General features: G+C 34.5%; 1 protein-coding gene across 1 annotated transcript; it reads left to right on the top strand.

The window, feature by feature from the left end:
* Window positions 1–8,496: 8,496 nt before the first annotated feature.
* Window positions 8,497–13,720, top strand: LOC123902516 (protein SDA1 homolog). The gene is made up of 12 exons (XM_045952275.1): window positions 8,497–8,976; window positions 9,086–9,253; window positions 9,358–9,482; window positions 9,577–9,808; window positions 9,891–9,938; window positions 10,074–10,169; window positions 10,265–10,324; window positions 10,431–10,505; window positions 10,606–10,659; window positions 12,441–12,530; window positions 12,662–12,868; window positions 13,400–13,720. Exons 1-12 carry the CDS (start codon window positions 8,569–8,571, stop codon window positions 13,463–13,465), a joined length of 1,629 nt encoding a protein of 542 aa, XP_045808231.1. The 5' UTR covers window positions 8,497–8,568; the 3' UTR covers window positions 13,466–13,720.
* Window positions 13,721–25,459: the final 11,739 nt, after the last annotated feature.

Here is a 25,459-nt window from a genome sequence, read left to right as displayed (position 1 = left end):
CCCCCTCTTTGATCAAAACAGGAACGTCGGATCCATCCGACGGTGCTGATCAATCCCTCTGTTTTTTGTTTGGGTGCAGCTGGGTTATGTTGGGTTGGGCTTTTGTTCCTTTATTAATTGCACCTCATTATTCCAGATTGTACCCTCTTTCCCTATTAATTTAATTATTTAAATTAAGTCATTTAATTTTTTATTTGTTTATTTTTAAAAATTTATACGGTCCATGCCTCCATCACATGACAGTAACCTAGCAAAAGAGAAAGAAGTGGAAAAAAATATTAGTTAAGTTGATTAAACAAAAACAGAGAAAAATACCATTTTTACAAAGTTTCTTTTATTCAAAAAAATACAAAAACCAGTGTAACGAAAAATATAAATACAAAAGAAACTGAAGAATATGAAGGAGGAGGAGGAGGAGAGACAAAAAAAAGATAGAGAGAATGTGATGCAGCAACAACATAAACAATTAGCGTGTAAAAATTATAAATCTCTCTATCAATACTCTATAAACGTTATTATACATGTCATGGGTCATTGAATGCTCCACTGTAAAATTTTACGTGTGGTTCACTTTTGTATTCAATTTATTATTTATCATGACAAAAGCTTTAAAATCACTATTATGAAAAAATTATAAACTTCTCTATCGATATTTAGATGTTGACATAGTGCTCAAAAGTTTAAAAACTCTTTGTGAGTGGCGTGCAGTAATTATAAACCTTTTTATAAGTAGCGTGTAAAAACTATGAATCTCTATCAATACTCTGAGGTCGAAGTATCGCGCAAAAATTATAAACCTTTTTATAAGTGTTGCGTAAAAATTCTAAACCTTTCTATCGATATTTAGAGGTTGACTTAGCACCCAAAACTTAGAAAACTCTTTATAAGTAGTACGTATAAATTATTAATTCGGTGCGGTGATTACCGGCAAATGTATATATATATATATATAAGGAGAAGAGTCTTTTTATACATGTCACGGGTCTTTGAAGGCTCCACTATAAAATTCGATCTGATTGAGTCATTCAACAATAAGTAGCGTACAAAAATAAAAAAACTTTTTATAAGTAGCGCACATAAATTAGAAACCTCTCTATCGATAAATTATAAACCTCTCTTTATATGTACTTATTGACCCTGTTATTAATGAGAAAATTTGACCAACTTTGTTTATATTATTTGAGATGCACACCTAAACATGATATAAAATTAAATTAAGTGTGCTCTTAGACACAAATTAAATTTTATACATATCACGAGTCTTGAAGACTCCCCTATAAAATTTGGTGTGATGCTTCACTTGATTTGTTTTGTTATGGCGATTAGGAGGATGAATACTATTGCTTGATCTAGGATTGATTTTCATGTCCCATTTCAAATTTGTCTATGATTCAAATTGCACAAATTTATCCCCTAGATACAATTCCCCTAAATCTCGAAGTATCGACCATGATTGGCATCAACCATGATTGGCTTATATATATCGACATACCGGCAGTGGCGGAGCCAGGAAAAAATAATCGGATGGGCCACTAAAAATTATATTGCATGCAAAAAATTTAAGTTATAATACTTGCAAAAAGTTGATAATAAAAAATTAAATGTTTTATTATATTACATGTATATTAAAAGAAGAATGATTGTTCTTAATTGAAAATAGTTGTAATTATGCACCCAAAAAAAAAATAGTTGAGATTTTTTTATAAAAAAAATGGAAATTGTGAATTTTTTTGTTGATAAAAAAGTTGTTTTATTCCCACAAAAAGAAGCTTTTGAATTTATCTTTACGTTAGATTTTTAAATTATCAGGTAAATGAGTATTCTTAGATATAAATTTATATCATTTAAAAAATTACAATAACTAACTATTAATTTAAAAACTATAGAAGATGAATTTGATTTTTTTTAAAATAAATTATAATGTAGTAATTTAAAAGTATATAGATATGAAAAACAATGTTTTTTAAAGATATTTATTTGCAATTATAAAAAATAACAAAAGATGTAAATGGAATGTTGAGATTCTTTCTTTTAAGAAAAATAAAACAAAAAAAAATATGCAAAAGGTTGAAGTAGTAGCTGTTGAACCCACAACCCTAAACACAACAACTACAAGCACCTTGCAACCAACTGGGCTATCTGATTGAATTAATATAATTACGCGCAAACAAATTGATGACAATTTTAGCAAGTGTACTAAATTCGTCGTTAAGTAATAAAATTTATAAGATTCGTATCCACAGGGATTGTTCTTATTTCAACGAAACAATTCAATGAATTTAAGATTAATAAATAAATTGCAAAGGGGGGTTTTCAGATTGATTTGTAGTAACAACTAACAATGACAATAATTGAAACGTAAACTTTTATGAGAGAAAGACGATTAGGAATTATTTTGAATCCTCTCTTTGTCCCTAACTGGTACTCTAGGTTCTAGCCCTCAACAATGAAATTCTTATAATTACGACAATATAACAAAATAGACCGAGTCCAATTCCTTGGCTCATCAATCTCGTTTATCTAATAAAGTACCCTAATTCCTTAGGCGAAACTAATATTATCAAAAGCTTTAAAGAACGTTATATTAACAATCATGCCAATTAATTCTATATTCCTATAGCAATTACGATTGACAAACAATTAATCTAGTTCCAGTATAAACCCTAGGGTCAATAGTGATTTATAACTTAAAATCAATTCGAAAGTGATCAATTAACGAAAAGCAATAAACACAAGATTAACTGAATAATTATAAGTTTTCATTGAATAAACTAGAACACGTAGTTACATGGCTCAGATAGTTTCAAAGAGAATCATCTATAATTCCTAATCTGATGAGATTAGTTACTCATAATAAAAATTGACATAACAAAAGAGTTAAGAAAATTATACATGAATAACCGATGAATTGCTTCGACGGCGAAACCCTGCGTTTTTCTTCTCTTTGCTGCTCGTCCTTTTTTTTCCTCTCAGGAAGTGATACCCCATCCGATAATAGTTTGTTGTATTTATATCCTCCAAGAAAGGGTGAATCATATGTGCCTATGCAATTGTTTTTAGTGACGTGTCACCAATCACCAAAAGAAAGACCAAACAATGTCCCTGTGAATTGTATGTTGATGTCACGCTGATGTCATGCTTGGAAAGTGACAAATCGCGCTGCGATCCGGATTTGCCAAGGACGCGAGAAAAACAGAAGGTTCAGTCATATTTCTTCTTCAAAACTTTGGGCTTTCATTTTTTTCTAAGTCTTTTTTCTTGTGGCTTTTGTCTTCAAATTTCTTGCTATATCAATTTCTTCAAATATTCTTCTCTTTGACCATGACTTATTACTAAAAATTAATTAAAATAATATAAAATAATATTTAAAAATACTCAAATGACTGACTGTCATCACAACCCCAAACTTGAACTGTTACTTGTCCTCAAGTGACATGTCTGTCAAAACAAAATTGTCAGGGAATTAACAAATTAATTTGAATGATAAAAATCTCATAAACCTTTTTCTCTTCATCCGGCAATAGAACCACCGGTGTTAACTTCAGTGATCATGCTTAATCAAACACTTTGGCTTCCAAGACTTGAATAAAATTTGGTCCAATGACCGTTCCACACAATGTACAAAGTTCAACCTTATCTCTCACTCACTAATTCACTCAATTTTTTGACAGGATATTCACTCCATCAACATGCAAATGCTATTTTACCATAAGTTTGAAAAAATTCTAAACGTCAATCAAAGTAAATACATCACACACATTTTTGAGGTCTTAAGGGTTATAATTTGGCTTGGGCAAACGGTGGGATAATTTTGGAAAAAGTAGGCTAAATTGGAGTTAGATATTCACTACTATTCCTTGTTGAAGCATTACCATTATCGGGGCTCAATTCATTGTTAATAGGGTATTTAGAGAACTTATCTTTCAATTTTTTTTCTCTTTTTTTTTTTGAAGATGCCACTATTTTTCATGATTAATGGCTCTTTATTTTTTTGAAGAAAACTCAATTATTTTGGTGAGTCTCTTATTATTATTATCATCATTTTTTTTATTTTTTTTTTGTTCTCTAGTACCCCTACCCCAAACTTAAGATGTTGCTAATTCCAAAAGCAACCCCAAACACAAGGGATTGTCAGCAAATGACATCATTGATAGTCTCTCTTTTTTGGTTTTTTTTTTGACTAAAAATAAAGACTGAAATAAAACATACCGGATGGGTTGCCTCCCATCAAGCGCGTGTTTAATGTCCCGAGCTTGACGATCTACCCACCAATGTTAAGGTGGATACTTGATAGTTATTTCAACCTTGGTTTCTTCCTTCTTGGGGCATATATCATCCTTTTTAGAAACAAAGACCAAATCTTCAAGTGTCAGCTTCCTAAACCTCTCCCACTTGTTCCTCCATTTTTTTCTTTTCTTTTTCAGAGGTGGTTTTGGAGTTTCCATAGGAGCTTTCATCTGTTTCATGCTTCCTCCCTTCTTTTTGTTTTCTTCAACAAGAACATTAACTTGCTCGATTGATCTAATCGGTGGCTCATCTTGAGCAATTTCCTCCTCTAACTCTTCAACTACACCAACCCGGTAACATTGAGGGTTTTCATTCTGATGACGCATCGACTCAAATACATTAAAAGTCACTTGTTCATTTTGAAACCTCAACATTAGCTCACCTAACTCCACATCTATCAACGCTCTACCGGTAGCCAAGAATGGTCTTCCCAACAATAAGGGGACTTCTGAGTCTTCATTCATATCAAGTATAACAAAATCGGCTGGAAAAAATAAATCATTAACTTTTACCAACACGTCTTCAAGAACTCCATAGGGATACGTGATGGAGCGATCAGCCAATGTCAGAGTCATTTTTGTTGGCTTAGGTTCCCCACAATCAAGCTTCCTTACCATGGATAGCGGCATCAAATTAATACTAGCGCCTAAATCACAAAGAGCTCTTTCAACTTTTACCTTACCAATTGAACACGGAATAGTGAAACTCCCAGGGTCTTTCAACTTCGGGGGAAGCTTCCTTTGCAAAATTGCACTACACTCCTCAGACAAGGTAACATTCTCGTCATCCCTAAGTTTCCTCTTACCTGACAAGAGATCTTTCATAAACTTGGCATATATCGGCATCTGCTCCAAAGCTTCACTGAAGGGAACATTAATTTGCAAATTTTTGAACACCTCTACGAACCTTTTGAATTGCCCTTCTTCCTTTTCTTTCTTTTTCTTAAGGTGAGGATATGGAAGCTTCACATAAGAAGGAATTACCTGCTCTTTCCCATGTTCCTTGAGAAGTTGGGCTTTGGTTTTTCTGAGCATCGAATCTGCATCAATTAATTTTTCTATCTTTTCGACTTCTCCCTCAGTGTTTCCCTTATTCTCATTCTCATTTTTTTCTTCCTCTAGTCTCTCATTTTTTTCGACTCCACCCTCTTTTTCTACTTCTCCATCATTTACAATCAAACACTCATTTTCTACTTCTCCCTCAGTTTCACTCTTTTTCTCTACTTCAGACTCTTTCATTTTCTCACTCTTTTTACTTATTACCGATGGTACAACTCTACTTCTCAACCCAATGGCATTACAACTCTCATTCCTTGGATTATCCAACGTGTTTCCAGCAAAACCCCCATTAGACTGAGCAGCCACCTGTTTTGATATTTGCCCAATTTGTGTTTCAAGATTTCGGATGGAAGCTTCATGATTTCTGTTGGATGTTTCTTGACTGGCTCTCATGGCTTCGAAGTTACTCTGAGTCATCTGCATGAACTTATTAATTGTTTCTTCCAAGGGAGATGATTTTCTAGATGGTGGATTTTGAGAGTTCCCTTGAGAAAAATTACCTTGATTACCCCACTGCAGATCAGGGTGATCTTTCCAACCTGGGTTATATGTGTTGGAATAAGGGTTATTTTTCTGATATCCTCCGGCATAATTAACTTCTCCAGCTTCAGGTGAACACATTCCATTAGCGTGTGGCCCGTGGCAAAAATCACATTTGACTTCGTGAACCTGACTTGCATTCGCTTCTGCTAAAGACTTTGCAGCTAACTTTTTGTTTAATATCTCGATCTGGGCTAGTAGAGCTGTGTTTGTGTCAACTGCGATCACACCTCTCTTCCTGTCACTTTTGGAACGATACTCATTCATGCACATGTTCTCCACCAATTGTCTGACTTCATCCTCATTTTTATTTCTAATTGTACCTCCAGCTGAGGCATCTATAAGCATTCTGGATTGCATTCTCAGACCTCTGATAAATATCTGCATTTGTTCCATGTTGTCCAAAGAGTGATTCGGACATTTCCTCAATAACAATTTGAAATGCTCGTAGGCTTCATATAGAGACTCTGACTCGCCCTGTTCAAAATCAATAATATCAGCCCTTCTTGCCAGAAACATATCATTAGTAAAATAACGCTCCAAGAATTTATCTTCGAGCTCTTTCCAAGTGTTTATGGTACCACTCGGAATACACTGCAACCAGTCTTTTGCTCTTCCCATCAAAGTAAACCCAAACAACCTGAGTTTAATTTGACTATCAGTGTAACCTTCAGGGCGACACATAGTACATGTCTCATAAAAGCGTTCCAGATGCTCCCATGGATCTCTGATTGCACTTCCATCAAATTGTTTATCCCTTAGCCCGGTGAGAACTATATTCTTGATGTCAAATGTCACAGGATTCGCCGGTTGGAACCCCATAGAAATTTGTCCTGCATCTGTTCTGCGACAATAGTCTCCCATGGTACGCCTAGGCGGCGGTGGTGGGTCATCGGCCATCGTGCCTTCTTCTTCAAACTGAGAACCTGTGTCTGATGGAATTCCTTTTGATACTTCAGCCAGCTCTTGCTTAGCTAACCGTGCTAACCGTACTGCTTTCCTGTTCGCCTTTGCAGTCTTCTCGATTTCAGAATCAAAAAGAAGCTCTGTTGCAACTTTTTTACCTCGCATAAACAACAAGAAAATACCTCAATAGCACTGTTCAATATGAATAAATAAAGTATATTTTTTTTATTTTTTTATTTTAAAAAAAACTAAAAATAAGTAAATCCTAAATAAAATGAAATTGCCTTGTTGAAATTAATCAACAATCCCCGGCAACGGCGCCAAAAACTTGATGACAATTTTAGCAAGTGTACTAAATTCGTCGTTAAGTAATAAAATTTATAAGATTCGTATCCACAGGGATTGTTCTTATTTCAACGAAACAATTCAATGAATTTAAGATTAATAAATAAATTGCAAAGGGGGGTTTTCAGATTGATTTGTAGTAACAACTAACAATGACAATAATTGAAACGTAAACTTTTATGAGAGAAAGACGATTAGGAATTATTTTGAATCCTCTCTTTGTCCCTAACTGGTACTCTAGGTTCTAGCCCTCAACAATGAAATTCTTATAATTACGACAATATAACAAAATAGACCGAGTCCAATTCCTTGGCTCATCAATCTCGTTTATCTAATAAAGTACCCTAATTCCTTAGGCGAAACTAATATTATCAAAAGCTTTAAAGAACGTTATATTAACAATCATGCCAATTAATTCTATATTCCTATAGCAATTACGATTGACAAACAATTAATCTAGTTCCAGTATAAACCCTAGGGTCAATAGTGATTTATAACTTAAAATCAATTCGAAAGTGATCAATTAACGAAAAGCAATAAACACAAGATTAACTGAATAATTATAAGTTTTCATTGAATAAACTAGAACACGTAGTTACATGGCTCAGATAGTTTCAAAGAGAATCATCTATAATTCCTAATCTGATGAGATTAGTTACTCATAATAAAAATTGACATAACAAAAGAGTTAAGAAAATTATACATGAATAACCGATGAATTGCTTCGACGGCGAAACCCTGCGTTTTTCTTCTCTTTGCTGCTCGTCCTTTTTTTTCCTCTCAGGAAGTGATACCCCATCCGATAATAGTTTGTTGTATTTATATCCTCCAAGAAAGGGTGAATCATATGTGCCTATGCAATTGTTTTTAGTGACGTGTCACCAATCACCAAAAGAAAGACCAAACAATGTCCCTGTGAATTGTATGTTGATGTCACGCTGATGTCATGCTTGGAAAGTGACAAATCGCGCTGCGATCCGGATTTGCCAAGGACGCGAGAAAAACAGAAGGTTCAGTCATATTTCTTCTTCAAAACTTTGGGCTTTCATTTTTTTCTAAGTCTTTTTTCTTGTGGCTTTTGTCTTCAAATTTCTTGCTATATCAATTTCTTCAAATATTCTTCTCTTTGACCATGACTTATTACTAAAAATTAATTAAAATAATATAAAATAATATTTAAAAATACTCAAATGACTGACTGTCATCACAAATATACATATAATATACTTGTAATTTTATTAATACACTATGGGTATTATAGTCATTTCCTATTTTTTGGGGTGGGCCTAGCTCCGCTACTGCATACCGGGCCCGTGCAACGCACGGGCAACCGACTAGTATATATTAAATTAAATGATCTTCAATTTCTTATTTAGGGTTGTAGTCGTAGAGTTGGGCTATAACCACACACACACAAACCGAAACCAATATAATGTCACACGACGGCGAACTACCGGCGGCCGTAGGTACGGGTTGCGAGTCGGAGAAGCAAAACCTTGACAGTTTCCGATTCACAGTGACAGCGAACCCGGATGGCCACATATCGGATGTTCGGCGTATTCACTCTGAATTCAATTCGTACGTGGATCTCTTTCATCTTCGAGAATCAGCCCGGGATTTGAATGGATATTATGCCGGTAAGTATGATCCAACAACCGTCCATGAAGAAATAGCCGAGAGGGCCTTGTTCCTCGCACACCTTACCGGTGACTACCCTGCCTCGTTCCTCGGCGATTTCCCTGCAAGAATATTCTATTTACTCACTCACTCCGTTCACTTGTTTGCTTCCACACTCCGCATAAAACTCGCAGAAGCTCTCATTGTACTCGTTGATACTCAGGTTTTGCTTCCCTGTACTATACAACTAACTAGGCTGTGTTTGTTATATATTATATTTTTTAGAAAATTATTTTGTTAATAAACAAATTATGTGAATGAATTGTGTGCAGCTCATTATTTTTGATGAAGCACTACCTTTGTTCATGGAACTACAAACCTTAGACGATAAAGAGATTACAGAGATGATATATCAGCAGATTGTTTTCACCACAACAGAATACCATGGACTTCTATTCACTAATCGGAAATTTCAGAATGTCATGTTTAGCATTCTAGAGGTTTGTGAATTCCTAAGTCATGGACTAATGTGATGGATAGACCGGTCTTTACAAATTTAGGGATTCTTCTAACTGGTTAATTCAATGAATTTGTTTTTTATTAGAACGAGCGTGGACGACGTGCTGAGAGAGTGCTTGTGACTCTATGGCAGCTTTACCAGAAGAAACTGTGGTTTGACGAAAGAACAGCAAATGCAATTTGCAATGCTTGTTACCATCCAACGGAGAGGTATCATTTTTTTTTTCTTTTCTTTTTTTTTCATTCTTTTCTACCTTAGGTTGTTGTATTAAGCCTAAATAGTATGATTATTTGTATCTCTCAGGGTCTCTACAACAGCTTTATCATTCCTTCTGCTTGAGAATGATAATAAGAAGCAGATGATTGAGGATGATAGAGATCATGATGATTCAGACTGCAATGCCGTTGATGAAGATCACGATGATGGATCACAACTACTGCATCCCATCTACTTAAGAAAATCGCTGCCAAACCCGTCATCTGAAAGAAGCAATGTCACCTACTATTCACCACTAAACCATCTAATAGATAAGCAGGTTTGCGATCGTCACTTTAGTTTTATTTTGGATTTGGATCTTGATTTTGGACCAACAACATTCAATCCCGTATGGTCTGCAGGAATTTGTTGAGACTCTGTTCCGTTCTCTTCAGTGTTGTACATCTGAGGTGCATTGCTCAATATCAAATAAGCATTTCTATATATTGTTATTAAAAGAAGACTTGCAATTCCTTCATATCCGCTCATGGTTATTCAATACTACATATTCACTGGTTTATGCAATTACCATGTGTAAAATTTAGGTTAAGACGCTGACGTTGAAATTGACTGCTCGACTAGTTGGACTTCACCAGTTAACATTGTTGGGCTTTTATCCCTTTGTTCAAAAATATATCCAGGTATTTAATTAATTGATAAAATAGGTGAAATTCGGTATTCTGTATAACAACTGAAGTATGACCATTGTGATATATGCATTATGCTATGCTATCAGTCGCGTAAACAAGACGCTATAAATGTGCTTGAAGCAGTGGTTCAAGCCTGCCATGATAAGGTATAGTATGCTTGTGATTCATAGTTTTTTTTTTCTTCAATAGATTTATAGTAGGTTTTTTCCCTTCTTTTGTATCCTAGCTCGTTGAAGCTTTTATTTGATGCAGGTTCCTCGCAATGTCATTGAGCCCTTGTTCAAAGAAATAGTAAATCAGTTTGTAAATGAAAGCTCACCGCAAGAGGTAAAAAAATAATAATTCTCCTATCATCCTAACATTCAATATTGCTACATAATTTTATTTCCATGATAGGAGCATTCATGAGTTTCGTTGATATTTTTAGGTCATCACTGCTGGACTAAATGCAGTCAGGGAGATATGCATCCGCATGCCATTGGTAACTCCTGCAATCTGCCATTCCTTAGGAAATATCTGCATTTAATTAACGATTATGTTTTGACAAAATATATTCTGGTCATCCAATAACGATTGCCTTAACTAGTAGGAAAGTCAAACGGCATATTGGTGTTTATTGTCTAGGTGACACTCCCCAATTTTGGAATGGGACGACTACTCCCCTTTGTAACGTCTAGTTAAGTGCTTGTACTATTGTACGTTAACAAGAAAGAAAAATATCATCTAAGAAATAAATCTTAAAAAGATAGCTAAATATCTGAAAATCATTATTATAAAATACATAAGTAAGTTATACTTATGAAAATCCATAAAATATCAAAATACTCAAAACTGGGCATTTAATAACTAATCTCTATAGTAAAGGTACTATGCAGACTTTCCGTCTAATTATTCTCAAGCTGCCAACCTAAATTAATGAACTAAGGCTTCTAAGATGTCGTCAACGGTTTCCGTCTAAGTTAGTGCCTCTGAAAACAACACTTTAATGAGATACAAAATCCCAGTGAATAATACACATAGTTAAAGAAAATAAGTATTGTTCTCAGCCGGTGCGGTCAATGTTTTAAAGCCCGGACCGGTGATCGACCCGATCAAGGCACTGGGTCACTGGTCAGACTGCATGACTATTGACCTGACTTATATAAAAAATTTAAATATATTAACTTGAATTTCATAACAATAAAATTTAATAAAAAAAATTTCCCTTCAAACTATTTTCAATAAAATTTCATATATTTTAAAGAAAAAATACAAAAGCTTCCCATTTCATCATTATTTATATTTTGGTTCACAAATCTATTACGTACCATATAATATTATATTATAATTTAGTCGATAAAAGTATTATTATATCATCATTTTTAATGAGAACAACATAATTTAATATATATTACATTAAAATAAAACAATGAATATATATATATATATATATATATATATTGAAGTAACGGTGTAAGCATTTCACTCATAACAGGGGAGTTACTATCATATAAAGAGACACCATTCATTAAAGCCATTTCATTAACTATACCTATGAAAAACAAAAGGTGTACTATCATGCCATTCGTAACAGTATGTGAATTTCCACTATTATACTAAAATTCATATAATCCCCAATTTAATATTGTTAGGTTTTATCAAAATAATCACATTATATGCACTGATATTCAAAGTCTCAGATTTCTTCCTCAATCCCAAATACTGAAATTAACATATCATGGAAGGTTTTAAAGGGTGTGATTACTCACCTCTTGAATAGTTGATACTGGTGCTTCCTTTCCTATCTTCTCACTGGTATTCACTAATGATGTATGAAGACCTTTATTCTTCTTTTGTTTTTCCTTTTCTTTTCTACGGTTTCCCTTTTTCTTTTACTTTTCCAAATACTCTTTTAACTAACCCCCCTTTTATTTAGCTAGTCTCTAGCCTATATTTATGCAAACAATCTCAGCTAGTGGGCAGTACACTAACACACGTTTCTTATTTTCAAATATTGGCTACATATTACAATTAAATAGCTACCCTTCACATTTTAGCTCTATTAAATAATTAATACCTTAAATAATATAATAAACAAGAGTAAATTATCATGTACTATATAATTTCTCTTAGACTAGCTTGAATTTAAATTTAAGCTTTTACATTATTAGCTTAAATTTTCAAAGTCTAATTTATTTCAAAATTTTGGGATGTTACACCCTTCCTCATTAACTCATACTCCTTTTCCTTGGAGCTATCTAATTGTTCGATTTTGAAATGTAGTTAGTGAATGAAGACTTGCTACGAGACCTTGCCCTATATGAGAAGGCAAATTCAAATGCAGCTCGATCTCTGATTGCCTTATTCCAAGAGGTGATTTGATTACCTTGGTATTTTGAGTCGGCGTGTGTGTGTGTGTGTGTGTGTGTGCCTGCGTGTACTAAGCACTGTTGCCCACTCATATTCATTGTCCACGACATCTAATTATTGTTGCTCATTTGCAGGTTTGCCCTTTTGACACCATGGCGAGACCAAAGGCCTGTGAAGACGTTGATTTTTCAAACGATGTTCCCGGGGATGAGTTATTGCAGAAAAATGACAATGATGACAAACAAGAGAGTGTTGATTATAATGATTCTGCATGCATCAGCACTGACCATGAAAATTTGGGTACAAAAAGAAAAACAGAAGACTCAATAAAAAAGAGGAAGGTTAGTGATTTTATTGACTCATTCAAGATCTCAGCACGCTTTGGTATCTTATGGTTTGTTTGATTCTTCGAATTGATTTTTTAATCTCATACCAAACAAGGATAAGCGCATGTGCTATAAGCTGAAAAAAGCTGTTTTTCCAAACAGGTGCTAAGAACAAAACACATATAAACTCTAAGGGTTGGTCTTTTATTAAAAAGACAGACATTGGATCGAGAGGTTTTGTGTTTGAACCCCGCTAGTTCCTCAAGAGGGGGATAAATGCATATCCATTTGTTAGTGCTCTTTGAGTCCTAGGTCTTCCCTATACCTTGGAATAGGACACCGTCCCTTCCCTCGCTCTAATAATTTTCTATCAAAATCACTAAATAAAAAATATATATAACGAGGATTCGTTTGAGGTTATTTTTATGAAATCGTTTCAGAGCATGTTAGTAAAGAAATAATTAATACAGTTGAAAATTCAAAGATCTTGTATCAACAATTCAAAGTCGTTTACCTTATTTACCTTCTGTTTCTTTTATTTATAAGGTGGAGGAGCAACTTGAAGAGAGAACCCTCCGTCTCTGTACCCAAAAAAATGGCATGAAGAGATAACTTTCCATTTCAAAAAAAAAAAAAAATGAAGAGATCACCTTTGAAGATTTGATGAAATACTTTTCTACTCTACGGATGTTGGGTCTTTTTAATTATAATCTTTGATTATTATGAATTATTGTTTATGTAATGAGGTTTTTTAATTTGTTATGTTGGTCAGTCATAACTTATGCGAGACTTAAAACGTGTTATAGTTGGATTTGAAGTGTTTATCTATTTAAGGCCTGCGATCTTATTTATTTAAGGCTTGAGATATGTTTGATTATGTTTTTTATTTAAATGGTCCCTTTTAATATTGCGAATTAATTAAGATGTTGGAGATTCAGTTTGTATGCATGCTTTGTTGTTTTAATAAGCTCCATCCCTCCGCCTCCGCCATTGTCATGGTTGTCGTATACCAATCAGATGCTGCTGCAATGAAATGTCCTTCGTTGTCTCTCAAAACAGTTCCCATACCGACCTTGCAGTCCGCCGAAAAGATCGCCGCATCTATATTGCACTTGACATAACCCTCTAGAGGTGGTTTCCAAGTCTCTCCTGCTGCATCAAATTGTGCAATATCAGATCCCGTAACAACAGGTCGGCTATGATTCCTTTGCCCAATTTGCCATGCGGACAACACCCCTTTAGCACAGTTCAACACCTGGTCAACTGTTTCATGTTTGTTTTCCACAGCTTCAAGTCCCTCTTCTTCCATATGCTCCATGCGGTCATCGCAAATTGAACTAATTGGGCTTGATCAAGATGCTGCAAAAGCTTAACAAACATATCTCGAAAACCTTTAGCATCCTCCATCAAATTCTCTAATAAAGGCCAAAGTTGAATTTTTCTCCGACAAGTGATACTCTCTTGACAACACAAAAATATATGCCAATTATATTCGGTATAAGATTGACACACAACAACTTGATTGACAGTCCACACCTTTTGCAATTAATCTTTGTCGATTAGGCAAACAATCCCGACCAAGAAGCCACATAAAATGCTTTATCTTATGGGGTATAGGCAAAGACCACAGTTTGGTCCAATCTCCCTCCACCGTCCAAACATCTCTATTAATCAAAATATCAACACAAACCCGATATGCACTCTTTACCGAGTATAAGCCTCGTTTGTCAAATCTCCATATGATCTCATCTTGCCTACCAACATCAATTAAAGGGATTTTAAGAATTTCATTAACATCCCTTTCTTGGAACAGTTGACGAATTTGATCTTCATGCCATTGTCCATTATTCTCATCAATTAAATTATGAACAGTGGCTGTAGGATATACACAAGGTGTTGTGATAGGCGGATTCTACTCATTGCGAAGCCAATGGGTATTCCAAATAGGAATATTCATGCCATTACCAACTCTCCATCGGTATCCTTCTCTTAACAACATACGAGAAGTCCAGATGCTACGCTATATATAACTAGGATTATGTCCGAGGGCGCTCCCAAAAAATTCCCATTTGGAAAATAATTAGCTTTGAAAATCTTAGAAACCATAGCATCGGGGTTGGTCAAAAAATTCCAACCTTGTTTACCCAACATTGCTAAGTTGAAACCATGGATATGCTGAAATCCCATGCCTCCCCACTCCTTTCTCATAGTGAGCTTTTCCCAACTTATCCATCGAATCCCATGTCTACGCTCTTCTTTTATACCCCACCAAAAAGAGTTAAGCATTTTCTCAATTTCATCCGCTATTGAAGTAGGGAGAAGGAAAACACTCATACAATACGCATGTATCGCTTGTGCCACTGATTTGATTAGGACTTTCTTGCCAGCCAGCTTGAGAAAGCATATTACTACTCCAACTAGATATTCGTTTCCATGCTCTATCTTTAATATAGTGGAAAATAGATTTTTTGCTTCGCCCGATCATAGAAGGAAGGCCAAGGTACTTTCCTGTGCCGATACAATCTGTAACTTGTAAGATGTGAGAAATTGTACCCTTCACGCCAGTCGATACATTTCTGCTAAAGAAAATTTCAGATTTTTGCATATTGATCATCTGCCCCGAAGCATTAGCATAGGTATCCAAGATGTCTTTCAAAGTATGCGTTTCACTTTCATTTGCTTGAAAGAAAAGAAAACAATCATCAGCAAAAAGATGAGATATTTGAGGACCATAACAACCTGCGCGCATTGGTTTTCAATATTGGGCCTCCACCTGATCAACAATCATGTGAGACAGTCTATCCATACAAATGACAAAAAGGTAGGGAGACAAAAGATCGCCTTGCCTAATGTCTTATCACCATTCCATAAAATTTTAAACGACGGAGATGTTCAACAAAATTCCAATTAAGACGGTCATACGCCTTTTCAAGGTCAATTTTAATGGACATAAACATCTTATTACCTTTCATTCTAGCCATTGAGTGCACCATTTCTTGAGCCACAATAATATTATGGTGATTGAAGCTGGATTGATAGGGTGAAATAATTTCATCTAACTTGGGCTTAATTCTATTTACAATAACTTTAGTAATAATTTTATAGACTACATTACACAATGCAATAGGACGAAATTGAGAAACAAATTCAGGCTTGTCAACTTTAATTTTGTAAAATTTGTCAAAAAAAACTGTAATTCTGTAAAAAATAAATAAATTATATTAGTACTTCTTAAAAAAATTAAGAAAATATCTATTTCTTCACAAATTTTCGATGGATTCATTCCGTAACAAAACTAAAATCGAAATTAATCCTTGACATTTTTATGCTAGAGACGAATTAGTCCCTCCATTATAATAAATCAGGAACTTATTTCTCTCCGGTATGAAAATGTCATAGACTAATTTGAATTTTATTGTATTATAGGACTAATATGTATGTATGTATGTCGGATTGTCAACTGAAATAATAATTGTCAAAGGTAAAACAGAGAAATTAAAAAATATGTAATATTATCTTAACATGAATCTTCATCTATCTTAACAATTCAATGTGTCTCATTCTGAATAACGAATCAATTCTGGCCCAATAATTGGGTCTCAAACGGAAAAGTGCTGTATTATGACCCAATAATACGGTCTAGTGTAATTCTTGCCCAACAAACATTAGGCATATACTGTACGAAGGTAGATATTTTAGAAATCATTACGATCAACTCAATTCATCAATCTTTATCAATGTTTTGATTTGCACCCATAGCTTTAAAATCGGCATCAACATTAGTTTCAACTCCTTCAGCATTTGGTGCCCATATCTAAAATAATAATGGATACAAAAAGCTTTAGAGATTTCATTTTTTTTTCATCAATTCTAGTTCATTTTATTTATCATATAAAATAATAAATACACCATAAAATCATTATGCTCACCTCTACTTCATGTACTCCATGTTCTCCATCGAAACTGACTGCCACAGCAGAAACAAATGGATGGGAGTGTAGACACTTTCCAACTACAGGAAGAACAAATAGCCTCAGACATTAACCATATATAACACGAGTCTATATCTCAACATTAGGGAAATACAAGTTTACGTTTTGACTTATTCTTCTTTAGTGTTCGCACAAGCCTGCCTGAAATCTTTTCCCAGATATAAACCATGCCATCCGCACTTCCACTGATAACGTATTCACCTGCAAATAAAGTCAAACCACTTCAAGAACAAAATTACTCTTTCAAATTTTTCAACGTATGTGTCTGACTCTATTCTCATTTGTTTTCCAACATTTATATTCATGTTGTAAAGGAAACGGGTCTTTGAAAAAGGTGACTGCCTTTCATATCATTCATCTTATATTATAACCATAAGCCAAACACACATAAACAATTTCATATACCTATTTTGTTCAAAATTTAATGTTTTTCTGCTTAACAACGTTAAACTTAAATGCATATGTATTTGGACCCAAAATAATAATAGTAATAATAAAAGAATTAACAACATTGGCGACAAACTTAAACACATAACCAGTTTCACCTATAGCATACCTTGCTGACCAAGAAAGCCGACATCGGGATGACCAAAATTATCATTTAAATAAGCATTCCGGTGCCCAATAAATCTTTGCTTCATATCTATAGCTTTAAAATCCTGCGTGATTATTTAAAAGAGTAAAAATCATCCAAAACGTAGAAGTGGCTTAATAATAAAAGCATATATACAATATTCAAAATGTAGCCGATCCAAGACATAGAAGGCAACAGAATCAAATAATAAAGTTCCAAAATTAAGCAATCAGAAAGCCTTACCTTAGGCCAATCCATATCCCTCCTTGGCTTATCTAAACTTTGCTGTATTTCTTCATCAATCCAACATCCAGGCTTCACACTTTCCTCTCTGCTCAACTCTATGGAAATACAATAACCAGTAAGTAAAAATATTAAACGGAGGAGGGGTGTCTATTTACAAAACTTCATTAAGTAAAACAATAATTATTCACAATTTGCACATATAATAATATATATGATGGCTCATATAATTAATCCCAACCCATTTTCTCCATACCTTGTGCAAAAGTATTCATTAAAGAACGCACTTCAGGATCCAAGGTGTTTGCTGATTTGGCAGCATAAGCAGAGTCACCAGCTTCTTTATGTCTACCCAACTGCACGGTAATAACATTTGAAGTTAGATATATAGAATGACATTAATGAATCTTAAAAACATATGAGCATGTAATTTAATCGAATTAAGTGTTGGGAAATCGTTTCATAAAACAGTTTTATAAACGCAGCGGAATTTTAAAATTAAAATTTCCCATCAATGGATTCTTGTGAATGAGCATGATCAGGTCTAGAATATTACCTTTGAAGAACAAATTTGTGGTCACCTTTCTTGATCACAAGCACCGCACTTGCAGCACCTCCACTTAGTCCACACGAACAGGAACCTTCGATCTCACAGTGCTAGCTGTTCTTGGATGAAGGCTGAGGGAATTTTGTGCGGTTTAGGGTTTAGAGAAATTCAGAATTCTTCTAAACTCAGTTAGGGTTTCAAAACGTGACTACTGAACTTCATAAGGCTCTATTTATAGAGTTTTTTATGAGGTCTTTAGTTTACACGAAATTGGGCTTCTCAAGCCCAATAACCGTTTTTCACTAACTGCACCCCCACAATAAGTCTTACTTATTTTTCCCTTCTTAACTGTCCTTATGTGTGTGACCCTGTAGGTTCTTATGACGTTGACAATAATATTAATCGTAATATTATAAACAGTGAGCGGTATCTAGCAACACATCACTGTTACCCAAGTCACAGGAATGTCACGTGATCTGACTAACCTTTCCGTGATAAATATCTTGTGTATAATTACCCTTTTGTCCTCATGTCTATATTGAACACAAGGCATAGTATGTCATCCTTGTCTAGTTCAATATTGGGCCCATAGACATATCTCCCGTTATGTAGGAGGGACAAATCCCATCTAGGTCACTCATGTCCCTCAGCATGATTCGTGGGATACCCATCAACCAACTTTATAATTATCCAGTTACGGATAACGTTTGAATGGCAACAAGGTATTACACTCCTGCATCTAGGGTACATAGTGGTTTCAGGTCGAAGGGTGGAATACACCTTTTATCACTATGAGAAAACTTATGACATTTCATAACACTCTATGTAGTATTCTCATGGTGGGTCAATCCGATATAAAGTTACCCTTAACATTTATATCTATGTGAAGACTTGATAACTCATTATCCATGATCAGTGAGATATGATCATCAGTCTACCAACATAATAGTCTTTATGCTTTAACGTTATCTCATTTCACAATAAAGCTTGACTATGGATATGTTTAAGAATAGTGTTCTTATATTTAATGGAATCTCACGATTAAGTCATACTTAACGTTCCATACAATGAACTTACTATTCTAGGGACTCTATTATTATTTAACACATAAACATAATAAAGAAAAGCCTTTATTTAATAAGTAAATTATTCAATACATTTATTATGCAATTATAAATAATTGGCCTCTAGGGCTTACACCAACATTTTGTTCAAGAGAGCATACTTTGCAGTGACCTTGTCAGCAGATGCTGTAACATCATGTGCAGCATCATTCTCAGGAACACTCTTCTTGACATGTTCCAATACAGAGTCAACAGTAACGTCTTCTTCTTTTCCATCTCCTTCCATAGAATTTGTTAAACACAGTAGGCGAGAACACCACATAAAATACTTCTTCACCACAAGAAACAACCTTATCATCAACAGACACAAAAATCTTACTAAATCTTCAGATGTTTCAACATAACCCATAACAGCGTGCATTACTAAATAAATTGAAACGAAAACTGCACGCCACACTAGCAATAATTGCTATAACTCTTCAGATAGGCAAACCTCAAGTTTGCCTTGCAATGTTTCAAATTGGGCTGCATCCAATGCCTTAGTAACAATATCAGCCAGTTGTTCTTCAATGGCAGTATGCTCAAGAGTCACAGTACCTTCGTCAACAAGATCTCTGATAAAATGGTGCTTAATATCAATATGATTTGTCCTACTATGTTGAATAGGATTCTTTGAAATATGGATTGCACTCAGGCTGTCACAATATAATGCCATAGCATCTTGTAGCACATTATGTTCCAGCAACATTTTCTTCATCCATATCAATTGAGAACAGCTACTTCCAGCAGCTATATATTCTGCTTCAGCTGTAGATAGAGAGACACAATTTTGCTTCTTGCTGAACCATGATATAAGATTGTTGCCTAAAAAGAAACAAGCTCCGGAGGTGCTTTTTCTATCATCTGCACAACCTTCCCAAACAGCATCATAGTGCCCTATTAACATAGAGTTCTCACCATGAGTATACAAGATCCCATAGTCACTAGTACCATTCACATACTTCAAGATTTCCTTCACCTGAGCTAGATGGCTCATCCTAGGTTCAGCTTGGTACCTAACACAAACTCCTTTCTTTGGCATAGCAGAGGTGGGATCTGGACTGGTGGTATCTGTGGAAATTTTATTTTCTTCAACAGTTTTAGAACCTTTAACAACTGGAATAGATGCTACAACATCTTCTACATCATCTTCAACAGCTTCACTAGAGACATCATCTATCACCACATTTATAGATTCCATCATGGTTTTGGTTCTGGAATTATACACTCTGTAGGCCCTGCTGTTAGTTGAGTATCCCAAGAAGATACCTTCATCATTCTTAGGATCCATTTTACTTCTTGGTTCTCTATCAGACAAAATATAACATTTACTTCCAAACACATTAACAGTAGGTTTTCTACCTTTCCATAATTCATACAAAGTAGATGTAGTTCCAGATCTCAAGGTAACATGATTATAACAAGCAGTATTCATGGCTTTTGCCCAAAAGCCTTGAGGGAGCTTCTTTGCATGTATCATTACTCTTGCAGATTTTGTTATAGTTCTATTTTTTCTTTCCACTACACCATTTTGTTGTGGTGTGATAGGAGATGAGAACTCATGAATAATACCTTCAGAGGAACAGAGGTCAGAAAATTTAGAGTTTTCAAACTTCTTCCCATGATCAACATTGTTTTTCTCTCTTTGAAGTTGAATAACTAGATCCTTGAATACATCAAAGGTTTCTGATTTCTTTCTAATAAAGTTTATCCAAGTATATCTAGAAAAGCCATCAACAACAACATAGGCATACCTCTTTCCTCCTAAGCTTTCAGTTTGAACAGGCCCCATCAAATCCATGTGAAGAAGCTCAATAACTCTAGTGGTCGTAAGATGTTGTAGCTTTGGATGCGGCATCTTGGTTTGTTTTCCAATTTGACACTCACCACATATGCTTCCTTCTTCAATTTTGAGATTTGGTAAACCCCTGATTGCTTCTTCAGATATGGCTTTCTTCATGCTTCTAGGATTTAGATGACCAAGTTTTTGGTGCCATGGTCTTACTTCATCTTCTTTTGTCATTAAGCATGTTGACACATCTTCTTCTCCTTGGGGAACCCATAAGTAACAGTTGTCCTTTGTTCTGACACCCCTCATCAATAGTTCACCCTCATCATTTGTAACCAAACATTCAGACTTGGTGAAGTTTACATTCATCCCTTGATCACATAATTGATTGATGCTTATTAAATTTGCAGTCAATCCTTTAACTAACAACACATTGTTTAGTTTAGGCAAGCTACTACTGTTAAGCTTTCCTATACCAACAATTTCTCCTTTTGCACCATCACCAAAAGTTACAAAGCTAGTTGAATAAGACTTTAAGTCAACAAGAAATTTTCCAATTCCGGTCATGTGTCTTGAACAACCACTATCAAAATACCAATCTTCCCTTGATGAAGTTCTAAGTGATGTGTGAGCAATCAGAGCAGTAATCTTCTTCTCAGGTTGAGTTACATCACTAGATTTCACATTTTCACCTTTAGGTTTCCATTCTTGTTGAGTGGAAGTAGTTGTAGGAACTGGTTTAGGTTGATAATGCCAGTTAGGATATCCATGCAATTTGTAGCAAAAAGGTCGTATATGTCCTTTTCTTCCACAGTAGTGACACCTCCATGAATGATATTTTCTTCTATTTTTGGACCAGGGATGCTGCTGAGGATGCTGTGGCATCCGATGTGACATCTTATGCTTCTGAGTTGTATTTGGCTGAGTGTACATGAGCTCCGGATTATATCCTCTGTGTTTGTTGACATTCTCATAGCTAAGCCCAATATATTTAGGCTTTCGAACATTTTTCTCCAAAATTTCTTCTAGTTTGTCATCAGCTTTATTGAGTTTATCAAGATGATCATCATCCTTATACAACATATCAGAAAATTTTTTCAAACGGCAAATATCTGTATTCAGTTTTTCTATGACATTTTTGGCTTCATCTAGATCAGAGGTTAGATATTTTACTTTTTCTTGAAGGTCAAGTTTTTCTGATTTCAATTGGTTGATAACAGTTTCTGCTCCTAGATCAGAGGACAGATATGTTACCTTTTCTTGGAGCTCAAGTTTTTCTGACTTTAGTTGAGTGATAGCAGACTTTAGTTTCACATTAACTCTGCATATTTCCTCGCTTTTGAAGTATAATTCTCTGTAAGTATCAGCAAGTTCTTCATAGGAAACCTCTTCATCACAGGACTCATTATCAGAATCATACTTTCCTATAAAGGCCATCACCCGTTTTGATGTCTTGTCATCACATTCTCCTGCAGAATCTTTATCAGAATAAGTGGGTGACATTCCCCTTTTTTGAATTTTTAAAAACGTAGGACACTCAGCTTGAACATGACCATAACCCTCACAATCATGACATTGAACTCCTTTCCCTTTGTTTGGTCTTGAATTTTTGTCCATCATCTTCAAGACTTTGTTGAATTCTCTACCAAGACGTACAATTGCATCTGAAATACTTTCATCAGACCCCATGTCACTTTGCACTTCTTCATCATCAGTATTGGAGACAAAAGCAATGTTCTTGTTATTCTTTTTAGCTCTTTCATTTATAGCCACTTCGTATGTTTGCAATGATCCAACCAACTCATCCAACTTCATCTCAGAGATATCTTTGGCTTCTTCTATTGCAGTAACTTTTATATCAAATTTCTTAGGAAGAGACCTAAGCATTTTTCTTACTAATTTCTCTTCAGATATCTTTTCTCCCAAGGCATCAAATTGGTTATCATAATCAAGAATAGTCATATGAAAATCTTGAATAGTTTCCTCATCCTTCATTCTAAGGTTTTCAAATTGAGTAGTCAGAATTTGCAACTTAGAAAGTTTTACCTTAGAAGTTCCTTCATGAACAGTTTCAAGAATTCTCCAAGCTTCCTTTGCAGAGACACATTTCTTTATGAGATTGAAAATATGTTTGTCCACCCCATTGTATAGTGCATACAATGCTCTTGAGTTTGCTAGAGCAAGTTCTGTGATGGAAAGGGCTCATAAAGAAGTTATCAAGATAAAAAGTGGTCCAATCATCATCTCAAAAACGAAGTTATCAAGATAAAAAGTGGTTACAACAATGAGCATAATAAATGCAACATTGATTACCATTTTTTTTTTGAAGACTATAAAAGCGTTACTTCCGTTATCATGTTACTCACAACGCAAATAATCAAAGGTAAAGTAAAATGAAAAGATCAAGCAAGCGCATAGCAGAAAAGAAAAATGTGGAAGAGAGGAAGAAAACAATCAACAAGGATGGTCAGAAGAGCAAGAACCAGAAATCAGAGGTCATAATTCTATCCTCTGAGTCTGATTAAACTGACTCAGATTACGCTGAATTCTTAGCAACCTATGATCCAAATAAAGATGATCTTTCTGAAGTCACTTCCAAGGAGACTACAGAGTCTCAGAAGAGGGAGGTGAAGACCTCAGTGTTTGAGCAAGATTCAAATGTATTAGATTAGGATCATATGTACTAAGAGTTTCTGCATTTGAATAAAATAATAATTTTTGAGTTATGTTTCTTTTACTTCTGATTACGATGTTAATAGCGCGTGCGTGTAATTCTTGATTACTTCAATTGATGAAGTGTTGAATATATAGTTCCAAGAATACGCTCCATTTGAATTTTACCGTTGTGCAACGATCAAGGTGCCAGTTAACGTTATCTTTGCAGTCTGGGTTGAAAGCTACGTTTGCATACCAAAGTGGTAGTGAGGTTTCTCTACTTTGGCAAGACAGAAAGTGTTTATACCAAACAGAGTAACTTTCTCAGTTTGAATTTCAAGCTTTCTGATTGACTTTTCGCAAGTGCACGAATACGTTGTCAAGTAATACAAAAGATATCGATCCCACAGGGATTGTGTCTATTCTAACAACGCAATTGTGTCTAAATGTAAACGGAAATTTAAAGACATTGATTGGGGATGAATTAACGAAGTGATTTCAACGATTCTTTTTCAAAGTTTTTTAAAACGATTGGGGATCCTTCGGTCCGTTCACTCGCACAACAATGCAATTTCACTCACAACGCTTCCGAATCAAGATTTAAGGTCGAATTATAAGTAATCAAGCCCAATTTCTTGTGACTTGATCCTCTCAATTCACCACAACTCCTAATCTCTACCAGGAACTAAAATGTGTCTGCTCTAGGCATTAGAGGATATTCTTTTAAATTCTTCCCACAACTACGTAACATCATCTCAATATCTGCTAGTGCATATTGTATTAATTGATCATTAGTTAATATTAAATTTGCAATGTTAAAATCAAAATAATGAATGTGATTAGTGACATGACTATGGTTGTGTTTGGTTATATTGCAAAAAAATATTGATTTAGCAGAATTGAGTTTGATAATAACTTTCCAAATCACACGTGATAATAACTTTCCAAATCACACGTGATAATAACTTTCCAAATCTCACATGATAATTATTCAATAAATTTATGACCCGGTAGAAAAAAAACATTGATCAGGAAAGACTAAAAAATATTTTGTGATGAATAATATTGTTAACAATAATTTTGATATGATATACTTTTAAAATTGATGGTGCTTATCTATTATTGAACATAATTTTAATCACAATTGATATACTTGTCATAGTGGTTGGAAATATTGTCTTGCACTGAAGGGTTGCGGGTTCGAATCCTAATCAAGACAAAATTGTATTATTTTTTAATAAAAATTGCAAGATAAAATGGAGGGAAAACAAAGAAAACAAATTAGGGTTTAGGATTTGCTTGTGTATACAAGCTTATAATCTAAAAGATATGGAATGATGACTTATACTTTATCGCTGATATCAGATAGTTTTTATAATCATTATATTTATCATCAATATTCCAATTTTACCCTTAGTTTCACTTTTACCCGTAATAAATACTCATTCCGTCCCAAATATATATTTTGGTTAAAGATTTGGATTAAATACATTCACTTTTGTTGACCAACTTTTACTTATATTTTGGGACGGATGGAGTAGTAATATAATTTAAAACAAAAAGTATGGGTAAAATTGAAAATGACATACTTTGTCTAATTATTTACTCTATTTTCTTAAATGATGTGCCTTTTTTGTTGTTGCTTACATTCATGACTAGAGGAGTACTAACTAATAAGCTAATTGAAATGATTGATAAATTAT

Source organism: Trifolium pratense, linkage group LG1 (genome assembly GCF_020283565.1).
Source record: "Trifolium pratense cultivar HEN17-A07 linkage group LG1, ARS_RC_1.1, whole genome shotgun sequence".
In the NCBI taxonomy this organism is placed as follows: domain Eukaryota; kingdom Viridiplantae; phylum Streptophyta; class Magnoliopsida; order Fabales; family Fabaceae; genus Trifolium; species Trifolium pratense.
This window is presented reverse-complemented; position numbering and strand designations above follow the sequence as displayed.

Bases quoted from the DNA above. Each gene is read 5' to 3' on its own strand.
- LOC123902516 (XM_045952275.1), top strand. From the start codon at position 8,569: ATGTCACACGACGGCGAACTACCGGCGGCCGTAGGTACGGGTTGCGAG. The intron at 9,254-9,357 runs GTTTGTGAATTC...GTTTTTTATTAG, and splicing joins TCATGTTTAGCATTCTAGAG to AACGAGCGTGGACGACGTGC. The intron at 9,483-9,576 runs GTATCATTTTTT...TGTATCTCTCAG, and splicing joins TGTTACCATCCAACGGAGAG to GGTCTCTACAACAGCTTTAT.